This window comes from Paramacrobiotus metropolitanus, unplaced genomic scaffold (assembly GCF_019649055.1).
Source record: "Paramacrobiotus metropolitanus isolate TYO unplaced genomic scaffold, Prichtersi_v1.0 Parri_scaffold0000006, whole genome shotgun sequence".
Classification (NCBI taxonomy): domain Eukaryota; kingdom Metazoa; phylum Tardigrada; class Eutardigrada; order Parachela; family Macrobiotidae; genus Paramacrobiotus; species Paramacrobiotus metropolitanus.
Window position 1 is genome coordinate 2,904,829 of NW_026570226.1, and position 17,033 is coordinate 2,921,861.

The following is a 17,033-nucleotide window of genomic DNA, read 5'->3' on the forward strand; positions in this document are numbered from 1 at the left end:
AATAAGCCAAACTACAAATACGTTACTGTCTGTTTGCATGTGCAGGAACGTTTTGCGAGCAGATTTTTTGTATCAATACTCAGCTGATAACGCTATGCTGTAGGCGATAGTACAAGCCTCCTTTCTGACGTGAGAGCTGCGACCGGCTTCGCTTTATTATCTGTACTTCCGTCTGCATTACTTAATGCGGTAAACAATGCGCCGGTTTATGATAATACATTGCCGTATGCTCATTATCAGCGCTGTTTTCGTCTTATAGAAATCAGGCGGTTTGGCGCCTCACTGGTGCAGCGTTATGAAGAAGGCTGAAGTAAATTTTTATTTTTATGCGAGCCAAGACTGTGCCTTCCGTGATTTGACATTTTAATTTTTCGGTTGCAAATTGCCAATTTATGCCGTTTACTTATTCAGAGTTTCAAAAACATCTTGTAAAACTGTAGGAAAAAAAATATTTTGTCTGAAGTAATGGAACGTTGTGCCCGGAGCCTCGATTCTCAAGAAAATCCCCGCTGTTTTGACGTAAGAGAGACGATGAAAACAAAAACTGGACACACGGTTTGATTTAGTTTGGTTTCTTTTATTTAAAACACAACAAGTATCCAACTTCCGGATGGGATGATCGTGGAATTCTTAAAATTGGGTGAGGAAATTTTAGGGCATTAAAATTAAAATAAGCGTCAATATCTGTTCTGCCACAGTGCGTAGCAGACCAGTGCAAAACCACCAATAAACATGAACCTCTACTTATAAACTATGACATTTAATCACACATATCAGTCTAATAAAACATATCCCTAAATTAGCTTCAGCCTTCAGCTACTTCGGTATCTGGCTAATGGAAACCAATTCGGCAAGAAATCCGGCGAAGACGACCCGGCATTTTGTATCCAGCGACGACGCATGGAACTGCAAACTCGTTGAGTGCGCCATGTTCGGGTTTGACTGGGAAAACACCATCACGCCTCTTTTACAGGTGACCTCTACCGGCCCGTGCAACGGCGATCGTCTTTGGGCTTTCTCCAGCAACCACATGTGCAGATTGCGCAAGTGTGTTCGGCACCGGTAAGAATTGTCCCCGTCAAACACCGCAGTGCTGGCGTCACTGAGATCAGGTTGCAGTGAGGGCATAGTGACTACACCGTTAGTGCAGCGGGCGATAATGGCCGGGGCCAGCTTCACATCGGTATGATACGGGATTCAGGGTGCTGGACTGCAGTTCTGCTGGAGTTGCTGAATCCGGAGTTTCCGTTTCAGTGGTTGATGTTGTTGTGATTGGAGTCCGTTTGGTTGTAACTGGGGTTGGTGATGATGGTGGAGCTGCGGTTTTGGTTGGGCAGATGCCGGAACTGGGAAAATCACTTGTCGCTACAACATGGTACTTGTGATTAGATTATTGTCTGCGTTAAAATCACTGAATAATGCGGCTTTTGATATCCGACTGAGGGTTGGGAAAACGTTTAGGTAGGCTGTGATATTAGTGTTCATTGTTAGACCAACGGGCGAACAATTTTTTACATAATACCAGGCGCCTACTGACGGACTGACTGACGGATGGACGCGCAAACGCTTACTGACCATACTGAATCCTCTTGGTGTCCACAGCGATCGATTTAAGATTAACTTCACAGTTGTCGGTGATAGGCGAACCAGTATAACGCGAACGGCTCGCTTTAGTCACGGTGGAAAACTGCTTCGCCAGAATGCCAAATATTAGGAATAACGCCATCGTAATCTTCTTCTCTGCCCCAGAGGAGTTCACCAGGAAATGTTTGCCCATAATCCTCGAGAAACACTTTGAGATGGAACTGTCTTTGAGGATTGACAGAATCGAACACTGGGAAATCCGATAACCGATATCGAAATGTCACGCGCCACACTGTACAAGCTGTCACACCGATGTTCGGGCTCTTCAAAACGGCCACGGAATCATTTCTTTCGGAATCTGCGTCGAAAGGTCGCCTGGTGCAACGCGACAAAGCCATCACGTCAACTGCAAGAGACAAGAGGGAAAATTATTGAGACAAGACGTAAGTCGGCTCGGTACTTGAGAAATGACTATTTCCAAAGTGCAATTATGAAAAAATCATTGCCACTTACGAATTTTGTCATCAGAGCTCTGGTCATTTTCCACCAAATCGAACTGCTACGGGTAGTATTTATATCCACGAAACCAACTCCGGCACGCGTCAATGCTCGTGACAGTGTTGCCCGGCTGAATCTCGGTTCCCAAATCACAAGTCCCTCCGTTTAAATTTACCCAGCTGTAACACGGCGTTGGTAGGGGGCATATCGCTCGCTCCGTTCCCTCGCCGAGTGTAATCGGGACTGTGCCTACAGAAGCAAACAAGCGCTCCAGTAATTATGATCTGATCAGTTGTAGCATTTTCTTGTTCGTTGCGGTCCGCGGAAAAGTGCGCTACGGTAGTAAACAGCTCGCATGTCTAACTCTTTTTTCCATTCGTCTAGCTAATTTTTAAAAGCTCTTAATCGTTAATATTCGACATTAACAAAGACTCCGTAATAATAAGTAATAATTAATTTGATTGATGATGGTCAAAATTTATCAAACGAGAGTACGAAAACACGAAAACACGAAACACATTTCACCTAAGTAGCGTATGCTCGACCGTGGTGTGCAGAAAAGACATCGTACCTAGCAATAAGAGTACCACTCCCCAAACATTATCTGCAGCAAAATCCATTCGGCAATACAATATACGGTTTAATCAAAATAAACATAAACTACATGTTCTCGCAGAAATTTCGCGATAAAAACTTAATGTTTTATCTCTGTCAGGTACTACTTCTCGTCCGTAGTGTTTATTTAGCTCAAAAAGAACCCTGTTTATGTATGCCTTAAAATAAAGTTTGCGACTTTGTACATCGTGCATGCCACAATCGCATATCTGCGTCAAGTATCGCTGATAACATTTTCCAACTATGCCGCACTTCCGGTGATAGCCACTAGTAAGCTGTAGAACTATGACATTGTTTTGTTCATGGTTGATCCGGAATTCCTTCGTTTATGTTTCCTGTTTTATCTGAATCCAACAACGGAAAGTACGAGTACAATACACCAGCATATTCTGATTTCCGCTTCCTTAATTCGTGTCTACAGGGCTTATCGATATGGTATTGGTAACCGAAAGCAATTCAGGCGTTTGCTTTACCTGCTGAAATGTCACGGTGAAATTGCAGTGAAACGTGATTCTCCTGTCATGTATGATTAACCTTCAACCTTTTACTGCCTGACATCGTAAAATAGACATAATTATGACAGCTGAAAACAAGTGTACAAACTGCACAAATTCACATATATATTTCTTCCGTTGTATGCTATGCCGACACCCTAAAAATGTATAAAATAATTTGAATAAATTAGAGTCGTTATGCGACTTAAAACCATCTCAGGAAAAAATTTCGGAGAACTTTCAGTTTTGCGTAATGGTGAACTCGTTAATGTAATGTGGCACTGTGCAAATTAAGGAGCATTAATCCTTGGAAACAGTGAAAAACCCACCGAATACAAAGCCGAAACACCTGCCTAGGATGATCAGGATTCAGAATTCACGATACTATTTAACAGCTAATGCAATTACTATTTTTGCTAACATTAATTACTAAATTGTTCAGCTGTTATTTTGACTTTTTTAGCCCGAATATTTTCCCACAACAAAACCAGTGTTCGAAACTTCTAAAATGGATTTCGTGTTTACGTCCGTTTGGCTGCATAACTACTGCTGTCCTTTGCATAATTATCGCATTCTTTCCGCCGCTTCTTTTGCTTCCCAGGAATAATAGCTTCGAAAAGAACAAGGTAGACTGCCTGCGACCCGCACGCGACCGTGAGCAGTATAACGAAAACATACGGCAATGTTTCCGTTTCGTCGATTACGCATGAGAAGAGCGCCAACCACATGCTCAACCATACACAACCCATCAGTCCAGTATTTATGATAACACCGTACAGTCTCCGTTTAACAGGATCCCCGTGCACGGCGTTAGCATTGTTGAGGGCCGCAAGGTCCTTTTGGAGTTTACGGGTTGCTGTAACAATGACCAAGAGACTTCACATCGCACTTCGGGCATAACTGATCAATCGGTTTGTGAACAGAACTCACAGATGACGTATAATATCACCGCCAAGATGTTAAGTAAAGCAACAAGTGATACAGGCACAATAAAGGTCACCCATGGAATCCAGGTATTATCGTCACCTAACCAGCACCTAAATCAAGATTCACCTGTTATTCCCGGCAATTGTTTTCTAAAAAACTTACAGTTGTGGTGACATACCATTTTTCATGGCTTGCGTAACCATAGCCACCCAGAAGTAACGCCAAATTTTCGGAAAATTCCGGCATCGAGGCCAGAAGGGGAAACAAGCAAGGGATAACTAAAACAAAATGTCTGCAATTTCTCATATCGCCGTAACCAGATATACTCTGTATTCCATAAGGAAACACGTGAGTTACAGAGAGCAAAACACTTACGCGTGGCCGCAAGCCAGTTTTTTATCCTGAAGCCATGATAACTGTCTTTAGAAAGAGACCTTTCTCTCTCATACGCTTCTGGATGCCGCACAACCTGAATGATGCGCACTGTTTGAACTGCCGTCCAAGCAACACTCATTAACGCAAACCAGTGCACAAGAATCGCGTTGGCCAGACAAAACTTTTGCCCGCATAATCCAGGAAAATAAACCATCAACTGCGAGGAGATTATAAAGCAATACATGCCGAACAGGGCTATCCACAAGCCGGTCCGGAGAAAGTTCTTTTCGTCATAAACTATTGTTCGACGCCACGTTTTCGCTCTGAAAAACTTCACTATTAAAAATTCGGCTATTAAAACTGAACTTCAAACTGAATTCGGCTATTAAAACTTCTGGGGCAGTTCTTTTTACGCTTTATATACATGTAAGTCCACAATATTCGCGCCTTCTCCCTTCAGATTACACTTGTTACATTAAGCGCCATATACGAAAACAGCCGCTTTACAGGTCATCTGTAGCCTGTTCTCCGTGTGTCTAATCTAACAATATTAAGGTATGTACATTATTATAACTAACGCAATGAGGCAACAAACAGTGGAGACAGCCGTTGTCGTTGTGGTCACGATGGCCAAATCCTGGGTAAAAAGTCTGTCCTTCGAAACGAACGAATTCGATAAGCTGCCGCACAGGGTCAGTAGAAGAGAGAAGGGCGTTAAATGGTCACACGTACACTCTACAACCGTATCGTTCCATTTGGGATATTTAGCTGATACTCTGCATCCATCTCCCGACCATTGTTTGGTAGTATAATTGAGAAATGTGCATTGTTGCTGCCTTCTTGCGCCGGATGGATACTAAAGAGAGAACCCATTCATAAAAAGAGCAACTGGGAACCATGCTGATTGCTGACGTTACATTAAACAAACGATCCACGTTATGGCGAATGATTACTATATCTTTCTGCTTCAAAGCATATCCCACGGATGCTAATAGCACTAGAGGACTTGACCTCTGCCGCACTTGGCTGACTGGAATGTATTTGGCAAACTTGAATGCCGGCATCGCGGACAGAGAAAACGTGAACTTCGCGCACGAATCGTTGGCTGTTTGTTCTACAAAAAGAAACAAGTTAAGTTATAAAAAAAGTAAAAGATGAAGATTTTTCCCTAAAACCCACTCAGCTCCTCAAAAGCTTCCCGCAGAACATCATCCTTGAATTCAATCGTGGCTACAGAGGCGGCGTTCTCCTCTGCCCCAGCAATAGTTATTGCTCCACGAATAAAGCCGGCAATTTCTAGCTTAGTCTTAAACTGCCAATCATCAAACTGCGAAGAAGCGTTAATTTGAACGACATGCGCATAAGTCACAGAAAACGTTGTGTTAAACACATAAGGTTCTTCCGTTGGCGGTAGACTATTGTACATATTTTCCAGCGCCTGGTAAATAGTGGATGCGGCATCTTGTCCGTCTTTCTCGACCGTTACTGCAGCTACTTTTCCAGATTCCTCCGCAATGACAATCTGGTCGGTAATTTGCAACAGCGTGCTTATAGCGTCTTTTTCAGCACCCTCTGGTAAATCATTGGGAGTATCTGTCTGCTCTGCGAATTCTTGAAAGAAGTTGGCGGTTGTCACGATGTCGTTGAAAGTGAATTCTATAGTTTCATTTGTGACAGCCCTTCGAATCGCGTTCAAAACATTGTGCGTGGACTGCGTGTAATAAGAAGTTTTGTTCGGATATGCAGCTATGTTGGTAACAGTCTGCAGCTCCATAAATATTGAGGATGGCGTTGTAGCGGCTCCTGCAACATCGTCGCACTATTGGTGTTACAGTATGCCATGACCTGAATTCTTTAAATTTAAAATCGTTAGATGTTTTCGGTTAGCTTTTATGGCCTCGTTAATTTACCGGTTGTCGTTATAGTAGGTGCTGCGGCTGTAACCAACGACGTCGTGGGCGTTGTGGGGTTTTTTGTCGTGCGCTTCGGTGAAGCGGACAGGGCGACTGCAGGTGTTTGCGATAGCATCGAGTTTGTTGACACCGTTCTGACATGCGTCGTTGGCGGCATCGTCATTGGAGTTGTTGTTGTCGATGGACATCTTGCGGCGTTGGTCTCAAGTACAGCTATAATGAGAAGCAATTCGAATACAGTTACAGTGAACAGGCATTGGGTTGATTTGTCGATTGATTATCAGCATTCGACCGATTGGCACCGCGACATTTCGCCAAGAACAGTTAAAAGCAGGACAATTGCTCGCAGATATTTCGTCGCAAATACATCTCGCCGCGGTCATTTCAAAGCGGAACATTTAGCCAAGGGGACATATTTGCTGCAAGACATTTCGCCGCAAGGCCGTTTTGATGCCGAGACATTTCGTCTTTGAAACATAACAATATATGTAAAAGCATAAGATAACCTAAAAACCTAAGAAAACATAAGAGACCTCTGAAATCTAAGAAACACAACAAAGCAAAAAAGAAAACTAGGGACCGGGAAAACCTAAAAACTTTAGAAAACTTAGCATGTTCAATGTTATTGCGACGAATCGTCGCATGACTCGAGCGTCCCACGACGAATTATCCGTTGCCAGTTGTCTGGCGGCAAAATGTCCCCAAACCATACATATATATAAAACGTCCCAGTCCGAAATGTCCCCGCACCCGCATGTTCCTCGCGGCGACGGCGACATGTCTTCGCGGCGAAAAGTCGTGCGTCGCAGTTGAGTGCGGCGAAATGTCACATTCCCAATTGTCCAGATGCGCAACCGATTATCTGAACTACAGGGAAAAGGCATGCTAATGCTGAGTGTGCTGCAGGAAACTAGCCTAAAGCGTGCAGCTATTTTGCACCGAGCGCGAAGCGCGAGGTGCTGCAATAAGTCTTCGTCAAGAGCATAAAATTTGTCTGACGCCACGAAGAGCGTACGTCACGCTTTTCCAATTCCACAATTTCAATACCATTTCCCAGTTTTACTGGCGCTCGCGCTCGTGCAATAATGTGGTTCGCAACCACCGCTAGTAATACTAAGTACTGTATGTATTTGTATTTGTACGTTCTGTTTGTACGAATGTCACTGAAAACCGATCGCATCCCATATTAAAGTAACGGGTAACCATAAAATCTGATCCAATGTCCGCGGACAGATAATGCATACTTCAGTTCAGTAACGGCTGCTTTCGGTGTGCTTAAACGCTTACTGACCATATGCGATATCAATGTAGTCCAACGTGATTGTTTTGACATTAGCTTGGCAGTTGTCATTGTGGTAAGCAAACAAGTAGATAAAGAACGGCCCGTTGTTGGCACGGTGAAAAAGTGTCTCGCTCTGATACCAAACATTGGGCCGTACACCGTTATAATCCTCTTCTCTGCCCCAGATCACATCCGTGGGAAAGGCTATGCCGGTAAGCTCGGCGGCAAACACTTTGAGGTGAAACTGGTTTTGTGGATTGACAGAATCGAAAACCGGGTAGTCGGACAAATGGTACCAGAATCGCACGCGTCTCATTCTACACGGATACGGATTACTGATGATGGTGCTGCGCAGAACGGCAACAGAATCGTTTCTGTCGACTGTACCGGTAAGTGGTGCTCTGGTGCAACGCGACACGGCGAGTATTGCACCTGCAAGCAGTATACAAGGGACAAGCTACCAGAACCGAAACGACAGCAACTGTGAGAACAATGCTACTCACGGTAACCACTGGCACTGCTGTTCACCACCAGATCGAACTGAAACGGATACTGTAGCCGCCCGCACAAGTTGCTCCATTGGCAGATCCGGCCGCTGCCTTCTCCCTGCACACACTGCGCTGAACAGCGAGCAATGTGAGGCCAAATATCCGTATACCTCACTCTGTGGGGCAACTTGTGCGGGCGGCTACAGTAATATTTGTAGGCGTTATACCAACCGCTGCAGGCAGTGATGCTGCAGGCAGTAAAGCCGCAGTCACTGCTGTTCGGCTGGTTCGCGATTCCAAAACTACACGTGTGCTCAATAAGCCATGCGTAACACGGCGTTGGGAAGGGGCATTCCGTTCTCTCGGCTGCGTCACAGAGCACGTGTAGGCGCTTTACTGAGCTTCCACCTAGCGTGAAGACAGATTACAGATACCACAAACATTTTTATGTTCTTACATATATTGAAAGAATTAGCAGTTAACGTTGGTTATTCGTTTAGAAAAGTATCAGATGGGTCTTCTTTTTATTCGAATTGCAGGTCTTACACAAGCAGATGCTGAGTGGACGACGGGACCAGACAATTAAAAGAGGATTATCATAAAAAATATATGACTTAATGGGACTTACCAAGGAGCAAAATCGTTGACCATGTTAAAAATATATGCTGCATGGTAAAGACTATTCAGCGACAGGTCTGGTGCCAACGATGCGCTCAACACTTAACGATGCTGTTAAAGGCATACGCGAATTGAAAGCATACATAACATGAATTTTTATTCTGCGCAATGGAAATTATGTAACTACCGAAATTTGTGTGGTGTAACAAATTGTCGTACGTTTCTTCGATAATCTTAATTTGGAACTGCATTGCTTTGTTTGCATTATTTTGTATCAAGTATTTGACCAGGCGACAACATTGTTGACCATGGCGCAAACGTGCAATGGCAATCGCTTTTCGATTGTCCGACTATCAGATATGAATAGAAATGTCAATAACACATCTAAAATACCGCCTTTCTAAAGGTCAAGACCCTTCAAACAATCTTTGATCCCTCAAAATCATTCACAAATACTGAAAATTCTTCTTGGAGGCTTTACTAATTATCCTTAAACAATACTTTTTAAAGCAAATACTGAATGATATTAGGGCTTTATACTGCTCATATAGCGAGGTAAAGGACTAATAATATTTATGTCAGAATTGTGCTTTCAGAACGATCATCCAGCTTTGAATAAACGAATAAGGTAAGTAAGGATCAGACCAACCCACTCCACTGGTCCAGATATCAATCGGTAAAATGCTCACTTTGCAGGAACCGTATTCACACCTCGTCGGCAGAGGAGCTACGAGAATTCCTAGTAGCATGAAACAGCGCTGACTGTTATGCGCCATGGTAGTGGTCAATGAGAAGCGATTTTTAGAATATTTATTCAGCTGTGTTCGTTTGCATCAGAACAAAATCAGCAACTAAATATGTTTCATGCGTTACGTCCGTGTTGTTGCGTAACTACTGCTTCCGTACGTATAACTGCTGCATCCCTTCTGTCGTTTCTCGCGTTGCTTTCCCGGAATGATAGCTTCAAAAAGAACGAGGTAGACTGCGTGCGACCCGCATGCGACCGTCAGCAGGATGACAAACACGTACGGCAGCGTTTCGGTTTCGTCAATCACACATGAGAAGAGCGCCAACCACATGCTCAACCAGACACATCCCATCAGGCCAGTGTTTATGATAACACCGTGAAGCCTTCGTTTAACAGGATTCTCTATGACACCGTTAAGCTTGTCCAGAGCTGCCAGGTCCTTTTGAAGCCTACGATTTGCTATAAACAAAAATATTAATGAGACTACAGATATGCTTTCAACTGTGCATTTTTCAGTGAATATTGTAGTTAAAAAAAACTTACAGATAAAGTATATAAGCACAGCCGAGATGTTAAGTAAGGCTACAAGCAATACAGGCACCATAAAGGTCACCCATGGTATCCAGATATTATCGTTGCCTAACCAGCACCTGTAAAAAAACAGCTCTCTTGCAATATCTGCCATTCACTGCAGAAAAAATTGGCGTTTCCTGGTTACCATTTTTCATGACTGGCGTAACCATAGCCACTGTTAGGAGCGTGGCTCTGTTCGTTAGGTTGCCGGCTGTACGGAGAATATCTTACGATATTCTGCTGTACGCCGATAGCCTAGTGGTGCCTCTCTCGGCTTTAAAGTATAGAGGACGCGGGTTCGATTCCCGCAGTCGGCAGATTTTTTGCGAGTTATGTAGTCAGCAGCGGCCAGTCTGGCACCACCTAGAAGTTGCGCCAAACTTTCGGAGAATTCCGGCACTGAGGCCAAAAGAGGAAATAAACAGGGGATAACTAAAACCACACGAGGAATGTGCTACTAGCTTTGAATGCATTTACGGGAATTCAAAAAAAAGTAAAGGCGTTCAAGTTTCCCGGTAATGGAGCGCTGCAACACTAACTTGTCGCTGCCAACCAGTTTTTTATTCTGAATTCATGATAACTGTCGTTAGGGAGAGACCGCATTCTCTCATACGCTTCTGGACGCCGCAGAACCATGACGATGCGCACTGTTTGAACAGCTGTCCAAGCAACACTCATTAACGCGAACCAGTGCACAAGAATGGCGTTGGCCAAACAAAACTTTTGTCCGCACATTCCAGGGAAATAAACCATCAGCTGCGAGGATATTATAAAGCAGTACATGCCGAACAGGGCGATCCACAAACCTATCCGAAGGAAATTCTTTTCGTCGTACACAATTCTTCCCCGCCATGCTTTCGCGCTGGAAAAAATTAAGGAATCAGCAATTTTTTTCAGAGCCAAACTACTTTATTTCAATGCTTGATATAGTCAATATATACATATAAGATCGATGGAATTGGAGCCTTTTATCCATGCATACACGACGTTTACTAGACAGGCTGCAATGGCACTCCCTGCAATCGCATTTACCAAGACAGTGCTAATTCTTGAGCTACTCGAAAATATCGGCTTTGCTGTTTTTAGACGTTTGATTCATCAACGGTCAGGTTCTTACATTATGATAATTAAGGCAATGAGGCAACAGACTGTGGAGATAATCGTCGTTGTTGTGGTCACAATGGCCAAATCCAGAGTGAGGGGTTTATCCTTGGAAACAAACGAATTCGGCAAGCTGCCACACAGCGTCAGTAAAAGAGAGAACGGCGTCAAATGGTCACACGTGCACTCCACAACCGTATCGTTCCATTTGGGATATTTAGCTGATACTCTGCATCCATCTCCCGACCATTGTTTGGTAGTATAATTCAGAAATATGTGCTGCCTTCTCGCGCCGAATGGATACTGAAAAGCAGAATTTTTTTTAATATATTCAAGACTAAATTGTGGAAACCATTCCGACCTTACATTAAACAGCTGATCCACGTTATGCCGAATGGTAATTATATCTTTCCCCTTCAAGCTTTGCCCCACGGATGCCAGTAATACTAAAGGACTTGGCCTTTCCCGTACTTCGCTAACCGGAATGTATCTGGCGAATATGAATGACGGCATCGCGGAAAGAGAAAACGTGAACTTCGCGCCCGTCTCATTAAAGCTTACTGTTTTTTCTGCAGAGTTAAACAAGTTGAATTTTATAAAAGGTATGGAATAGAGGTTCTTTCCATGAACCCACTCAGTTCCTCAAACGCTTCCCGCAGTACATTGTCCTTAAATGCAATTGTGGCCACAGAGGTGGTGCTTTCGTTTGTCCGAGCAATAGTTATTGCTCCACGGTTGAAGCCGGCAATATCCATTCGGGTTTTGAACAATAACTCGTCGAACCGCGAAGACGCGTTAATTTGAATGGCATGCGCATATGCAGCTGAGGATGTGTCGTTAAACACGTAAGGTTCCTCTGATGGCGGTAGAGTATTGTACATATTTTCCAGAGCCTGGTAAATAGTGGATGCGGCATCCTGTCCGTCCTTCTCCGCCGTTGCTGCTGCGACTTTTCCAGATTCCTCCGCAAGGACGATTTGATCGGCGATTTGCAACATTGTGTTGATGGCGTCTTTCTGAGCGCCCTCTGGCAAATCAGGGGGAATTTCTGTCTGTCCTGCGATTCTTGAAAGAAATTTGCGGTCGTCAAAATGTCGTTGAAAGTGAGTTCTATGCTTTCGTTCTTAACACCGCTCTGAATCGCGTTCAGGACGTTATGCGTCGACTCCGTATAATAAGACGTTTTGTTAGGATATGCTGCATTGTTGGTAACATACTGCAACTCCACAGTGACAGGGGATGGCGTTGTAGCAGTTTCTGCAACATGATCGAACTGATTCTGAATACAGGCGCACTGAAACGAAACGTGACGAGAAGAGCGCAGTTGGCGTCAAGACAAAGGGAATAACCGTAATTACCGAATTTGTATCCCTGGGTGCAAAGACTGTAGTTCGAAGGTCATGGCGGCGGGGGACTTATTTCGGAGAGGAGCGCAATTTCGGGAGGTGGAAATGTTTTTCAAACGGTTTATTTTGGAAGTGGATAAATTATTGTTTCAATCAATTGGGAAACTTGTTCTAGTGAAACTGAACGCAATAGTTATCGGTATATTGTAGCGATAGTATTTTGTACGCCCAGTTATGATGAATCATTCCATCGCGTTATGAATTTGTCCACTTTACCGGCTAGTTTCCTTTCTCATGAACTTCTAGAATTCAGTCTTGTGCTCAGCTTGCTACAGCTTGCATCTACTTGTGTTTCTCTTGCCGAAACCCTTGCTTACAACCTTGCTGTGTTCTTGATTCCCTTGTCATTAAACATGCCTTGAGTTACGTTGTTGCGTTTGACCGCTTGCGATGAACTAGCGTCATCCCAATCGGTGCCACCTGTGTAATTGTGTACATCAGTAAGAGCGTCCTCGGCCAGCATCGTTGCCGGCCGTGCCACCTTTCACACCAACAGCCGTTTAATCGTGGTAAAGGCTGATCGCCATCCCACTAGAACAGTAGCCAGATAGGCCACTGTTACAATATGCAACTGCACAACCTTGCGAGCGACATTCTGAAGGGTATGCCCTCCTGTACAGCCGTATGCCAACGAACACCACATCATGTTGGTCTCCCTTTACTGTTTCCCATAAAATCACAACAGCTGTTATGAAACAATTTCGGTACACCTATCATTTTGCAGCGTTGACATTTAATAACGGCCCCCTTGGGGCAAAATTTCGGGGGATGGGCTAATTTTTAAACCTGGCTCGGTGAGGGCGCTTTTTACAAGGGGGCTCTTATTGCGGGGGGAACCACAAATTTGATGATTATGGTAATGTTTTTCCACGCAACCCAATTTGACCTTGCAGATATGAATACATTTCGAGTTTACCGGTTGTCATCGTAGTCGGCATCGGTGCTGTGCTCGTACGAGGAAACGTCGTGGGTTTCAGTGAAGTAGGCGGTGTCACTGTAGTTGGTTGCGATTGCGCTGACGTGGAAGTATTTCCTTGTGGCGTTGTAGTTAAATTCGAGAGCACCGTCGGTAAAGTTGGGCATATTCCGGCGGCCGGGCTCGCTGATGTGGCTACAATCAGAAGCAAAGCTATTGATCTTAAAATGCGTAAGCACTACTGCTACTACAAGGGACTTTGCTTAATTTTCTTTGCTTTTTCCATTAAATCGATTAAAACAAAATCCACTAGATTTGGTTCGTGACCGTGCTAAACTGGCCGTACCTAGAGTAGTAAGCAAAATACAATTAAAGGTTAAGCACGAACACGCCTTCCAGGAGGGCAGACGTGTACTGACCATATTGAATCCTAATGGTATCCACAGCGATCTCCTTACGGTCAACTTCACAATTGTCATTGTGATAAGCGAACCAGTATACCGCATACGGCTGGCTTTCGTTACGATGAAAAACTCCTTCGCCAGAGTACCAAACATTGGGCCGGAAACTGTCATAATCCTCTTCTCTTCCCCAGATCAGCTCGGTGGGAAATGTTTCTTCGTTATTCTCGACAAACACTTTGAGATGGAACTGGTTTTGTGGATTGACAGAATCGAAGACCGGGTAATCAGATAGGCGATACCAAAATGTTAAACGCCACACAATACAAGCTGCCGGACCGATATTGGGGCTCCGGAGAACGGCCACGGCATCTTCGCTGTCGGGCGCAGCGCCAAAAGGTCTCCGGGTGCAACGCGACAAAGCTATCACGTCAACTATCATAAATCCAGAAGCAAACATTAGCAAAAAACTGACCACTTTGCCGCAGTACAATTAGAAAATCTTCGTAAATGTCGCTAACCAATTTTGTCATCAGAGGTCTGGTCGTTTTCCACCAAATCGAACTGATACGGAAAGTATCTGTACCCTCGGAACCAACTCGGACAGGCAGCAATGCCTGTGGCAGTGTTGTCTGGCTGGATCTCTGTTCCCAGAACACAATTCCCTCCCTTCAAATTTGCCCATCTGTAACATGGTGCTGGTAGAGGGCAGATCACTCCAGTCGTCGGTTTGGCTGTCGTTACAACTGATGACGATTCCGTAGCGGTACCGGTGCTTGTGGAGAACGTCGAAGTCATCGTTGTTGATGTAAATATTGTTGACGTAATAGCCGGTGTGGGTTTTGTTGTGGCGAAAGTTGTCGGGCAAGAGTCGGCTGTAAGAAACAATACTGCTATACTGAGTTATTTAAAGTTGCTTGAAATCAAGGCTATATTTAATGCAAGTCATCGGTGGCCTCATTAGCTTTCCCTACTGACCGTCAGCGTTATCAATGGCGATCTTGTCCAGTGTGATGCTTTTAACGTTGATTTGGCAGTCATCGTTATGGTATACCAACCAGTTTATCGTAAACTGTGCGCCACTGGACCTCACAAAAGATACCTCCGCAAAATTCCATTGTCTGAGGAGAAGGCCGACATAATCAGTTTCTCTTCCCCAGATTAAATCAGAGGGAAACGGCTGACCGTTATCTTCAATTAACACTTTCAAATGGAACTCATTTTGCTGATTTCCGGGAACGAATACTGGAGGATCCGAAAGGCGGTACCAGAAAGTAACGCGAAAAATTTTACAGTCAGGGGGTACGAGTATCGGCCCTCGGAAAATGGCTACGGGTTCATTCCTGTCGGGAGACTGACCGAAAGTCCTTCTCATGCAGCGTGACACAGCGATAATACCACCTGTGAATAAACCTTTTGGGCAGCTATTACGGCTACCGTAGTGATCAAACAGAACTCCTCCTTCGATTGTACACGAGCTAGAATAATTACAAATGTGAAACTAGCCTGAATGTTTATCTGACCTGGCTCGTTTTCAGCATCTTCATTATCTTCGACAAGATCAAACTGATATGGAAGATACCTGTAGCCGCGGTACCATGTAATAAAAGGCGGATTGGAACACGCCATGACACCAGTGCCGTTGGCTACCTGGCTAGTATTTCCCATATCGCAGGACCGTAACGACACCCATTCGATTCGTTCGTTGTGCTCAGCACTTACACGAAAGCGCCTCGGTAAAGTTGTTCCTGCAAAATAAAAGGTCTTGAAAAATTTGTTATGTGCTACTTTTGCTTCTATACAAAAACTCCGATTTAAGTTGCCCAGTAAAAACGATGAAGGATGAACGATAGTGCTAACCGCTTTATACGAAGATAAGCTTAGTACGAAATAAAGGTGTTTCGCGAGAAGGCTGCATCGACGACAAAGTAACGTAAACGATAATAGACTAGGATGTGATAATAATTATATTATGAGCATGAACATGTACGAGCGAGGCATTCACAAACATGTGAACAGCCGCTAATCCATGTAAACAATAGTCCATGTTTTGCTTTGTTTCATATTAGTTTTTTGCAGTTGTTCAGTAGGAACCGTTGATCGTGATGAATTCACCACTTGGCTTGACACTAGAACAGAATTTCATCTTTTATCATTTATTTTGAGATATTATTAAATCATCTTAAGCCTACCAATAACAAAAAATCAGATCAACAATGTCGAAATCAAATGTCATGCTGTGCAGACGCACATGCTCCACTTCAGACCATTAACTGCAAATTGAAATCAAAAACCGAGGAAAGAAAATTTCCAATTTTTCTGGCCACATTTAAAGTTTTCTAAAAAAAATCTGCCAACAGCGCGCAACCGCAAGCAGAATAAACCCGGGTCTGCATGCAACGGCTTTATCGGGTAATAACTTTTCAAATTATATCCACAAAAGTTATCTTGACATGCACTGTACAACCGGCAGCTGTGCGGGTTAAAAACGAAATCTATCGGTGTAGATACATCGCGAGCAGCTCAAAATTCGTTGAAATACTTAAAATTAGCGCAACCTTATTCAGACACTCGACTGTGGAAGATGTCGTACCAAGTAATAAGACCGTTACCAGTATCCTGGGAACGTTATATGTTACGAAATCCATCCGGTAGTGCAATAATTATAATCACTTCAATGAACAGATAAATTTTTTTCTGACACAAATTTCGCAACACTAGGTCTTTATCGTGGCTGGACAGATTCTCGGCAGCACTACCAATCTCGGTAAGGTACTCGTCATTTCACTTGTAATAGACTTGACACTTGACAGGCTGTGAAAGAACTTTAAAATTGATTAGAAAATGATTACGGTATTCACGTCCACAGTTGAATCATGAGTCAGGTTTCACTGATAAGTGGCTCTTCTGTTACATTTAAAGTGATACTACTACGCTTTGGCTGCTTCTGTTTAATGCTGTTTAATTACGTATCGTGCGTAGCTACTACCTTTTTGACTGCGTCGCTGTTACCAGTTTTATCTCCATTCCACTACACCAAAGAACAAACCACCTTCTAATACGTACAATAGTTCCAGTGTATACATACCGCTGA

At 43.8% G+C, this 17,033-nt stretch overlaps 2 protein-coding genes and 1 long non-coding RNA gene across 6 annotated transcripts; all 3 read right to left on the bottom strand.

The window, feature by feature from the left end:
* Nucleotides 1–567: 567 nt before the first annotated feature.
* Nucleotides 568–2,842, bottom strand: LOC129581757 (uncharacterized). The gene is made up of 3 exons (XR_008689534.1): nucleotides 2,654–2,842; nucleotides 2,098–2,331; nucleotides 568–1,990 (listed from the first exon to the last, which is right to left on the bottom strand). It is a non-coding gene; the product is annotated as an uncharacterized LOC129581757 (long non-coding RNA).
* A 703-nt stretch (nucleotides 2,843–3,545) lies between these two features.
* LOC129581748 (adhesion G protein-coupled receptor L3-like) lies at nucleotides 3,546–8,967 on the bottom strand. 3 transcript variants are annotated; one of them, XM_055472969.1, is made up of 11 exons: nucleotides 8,805–8,967; nucleotides 8,192–8,584; nucleotides 7,698–8,120; nucleotides 6,404–6,619; nucleotides 5,673–6,296; nucleotides 5,447–5,607; nucleotides 5,057–5,349; nucleotides 4,494–4,816; nucleotides 4,297–4,396; nucleotides 4,122–4,228; nucleotides 3,546–4,047 (listed from the first exon to the last, which is right to left on the bottom strand). In XM_055472969.1, exons 1-11 carry the CDS (start codon nucleotides 8,845–8,847, stop codon nucleotides 3,713–3,715), a joined length of 3,018 nt encoding a protein of 1,005 aa, XP_055328944.1. In that variant the 5' UTR covers nucleotides 8,848–8,967; the 3' UTR covers nucleotides 3,546–3,712. The 3 variants fall into 3 exon arrangements, with proteins under 3 accessions (XP_055328944.1, XP_055328943.1, XP_055328942.1); XM_055472968.1 differs by having other exon boundaries at nucleotides 5,072–5,349; nucleotides 5,411–5,607; XM_055472967.1 differs by having other exon boundaries at nucleotides 5,411–5,607.
* Nucleotides 8,968–13,594: 4,627 nt separating this feature from the next.
* On the bottom strand, nucleotides 13,595–16,792 carry LOC129581751 (uncharacterized). Of its 2 annotated transcripts, none has more exons than XM_055472972.1 (6): nucleotides 16,533–16,792; nucleotides 15,463–15,687; nucleotides 14,918–15,340; nucleotides 14,461–14,814; nucleotides 13,958–14,374; nucleotides 13,595–13,884 (listed from the first exon to the last, which is right to left on the bottom strand). In XM_055472972.1, exons 1-6 carry the CDS (start codon nucleotides 16,585–16,587, stop codon nucleotides 13,802–13,804), a joined length of 1,557 nt encoding a protein of 518 aa, XP_055328947.1. In that variant the 5' UTR covers nucleotides 16,588–16,792; the 3' UTR covers nucleotides 13,595–13,801. The 2 variants fall into 2 exon arrangements, with proteins under 2 accessions (XP_055328947.1, XP_055328948.1); XM_055472973.1 differs by having other exon boundaries at nucleotides 13,677–13,733; nucleotides 13,885–14,374.
* Between the last annotated feature and the right edge of the window lie 241 nt (nucleotides 16,793–17,033).